The sequence below is a fragment of the Plasmopara halstedii genome (genome assembly GCF_900000015.1).
Source record: "Plasmopara halstedii genome assembly, contig: Scaffold_3060, whole genome shotgun sequence".
NCBI lineage: Eukaryota > Oomycota > Peronosporomycetes > Peronosporales > Peronosporaceae > Plasmopara > Plasmopara halstedii.
Genome location: NW_020189964.1, coordinates 1,910,694 through 1,912,215, shown reverse-complemented (window position 1 = coordinate 1,912,215; position 1,522 = coordinate 1,910,694). Strand labels below are relative to the sequence as shown.

At 44.9% G+C, this 1,522-nt stretch overlaps 1 protein-coding gene across 1 annotated transcript; it reads right to left on the bottom strand.

Annotated features, from left to right (window-relative positions):
* Positions 1 to 948: 948 nt before the first annotated feature.
* On the bottom strand, positions 949 to 1,410 carry PHALS_06888 (Ribonuclease H-like domain; the record flags this gene model as incomplete). The annotated part of the gene is made up of 1 exon (XM_024720256.1): positions 949 to 1,410. One exon carries the CDS (start codon positions 1,408 to 1,410, stop codon positions 949 to 951), a length of 462 nt encoding a protein of 153 aa, XP_024585473.1.
* Between the last annotated feature and the right edge of the window lie 112 nt (positions 1,411 to 1,522).

Sequence of the window (1,522 nt, the reverse complement as noted above, 5' to 3'; positions counted from 1 at the left end):
CCACACCACAGCTCCCTTGGGAGAGTGACGGGTCACTCTCATGTAACCCCGTTACACAGCAGCAGTGGTAGGTAGCCGCGCGCGCCGACAAAAAGTATTGTGTAGTCCTTCAAAGTCCTTCATCGACTGTTGTATGTTAGCTACTACCCATCACATTAACCAGCAAACCAACCACGCGCCGTCACCAATCATCATCATCAACGTCATTAGTCACACCATCATAGCCTTGATTGCCCTCGCTCGCTGCTTCTATGTGCGGCAGGTGCGTCGTCCCTCCCTCTTCTTCTGTGGCAAGGATTCATTTTCTTCTTCTTCGCTTCTTCTTCTTCTATCTTCGCCTTCTGACCTTCTTCTAGCCATTTTTCTTGTTTGCTGCTTTATTACTTATTTATTGATCGTCGAGATAATCCAACACCACCATGAAGTAGCAGCAGCAGCAGATGAAGAGAAGAGGTAATCAATAGGGTCGGTCATAGGAAGAGGTGGTGTTGAGGTACACATTTATTATCAGCAATTATTTCTCTATGATGATCGGTTGTTTGCTTGTTGCTAACGGAAGAAGTAGTCGTAAGGTGAATGTGATGCAAGAATGGAAAAGTAAGGAATTAGAAGAAGAACAGAGCAAAGAGGATGAAGCACGATGAGTGAAAAGGTCAGTCAGGGCAGACAGTTATTGTTGTTTCCCATCGTTCGTTCCTTAAATCCATCATTGATGCAACAAGAAGATGAACATCGTGATGATGTTATCCTCTTGCGATCTCCTCCTTATACTACCGACCAAGCGCGGGTGGAAGCTTAGACTCTTGCACAACAGTGTTGATCCATCAATACTTAGATCCTTAACAGTGAGCACAAAGAGAATAAAAGTCTTTCGGATAAGATAAGTAGCAGCATATATGTGATCACAATAATCAGCTATCTTCTTTATTCATATGCGATGTTGAAAGGCTAGTAAGCTGCTACCGCTACTGCTGGTATTTTTTTTATTATGGTAGAGTCAATGATCATCCATGCTGCCTGCAGTGAAAAGTCAAAGTCGTTTTCGATATCCTCCTCTGTAAAGATCCGGTCAGCTTTCGCATTATTCTCATCGTCCGCCTCATTCACGGTTGATGATCCGGCTGGAGTTGCTGTGGTATAGCGCTTCGGACTAAACTTCTGTCGTCTTCCTGCCGTTTGCTGTACCTCCTTGGAATCAATGAGTGGGATATCATCCCAAGGAATGTGTTCCCCATTGATGTTTAAGAAGAGGATCATCTCAGCAACGAAGGTGTCAAAATTGGTTCTCCGTGGATTCAATAGCACACCAGCGATTCCAAACTCACGCTCAATACCCGCAGCTGAAGTAGGATTTCCAAAGATAAATCTAGCAACTGCAGCGAGGTGAGGAAATCTGCCCTGGTGTTTCATCCAGAACCCATCCAGCACATCCTGAGGCTCAAAGTCACCAGTCCGCGGGTAAACTTCAGAAAGCTTTCTATCTCCTCATCCACTAAAGTCTCCAAAGAACATCCGACCGAGG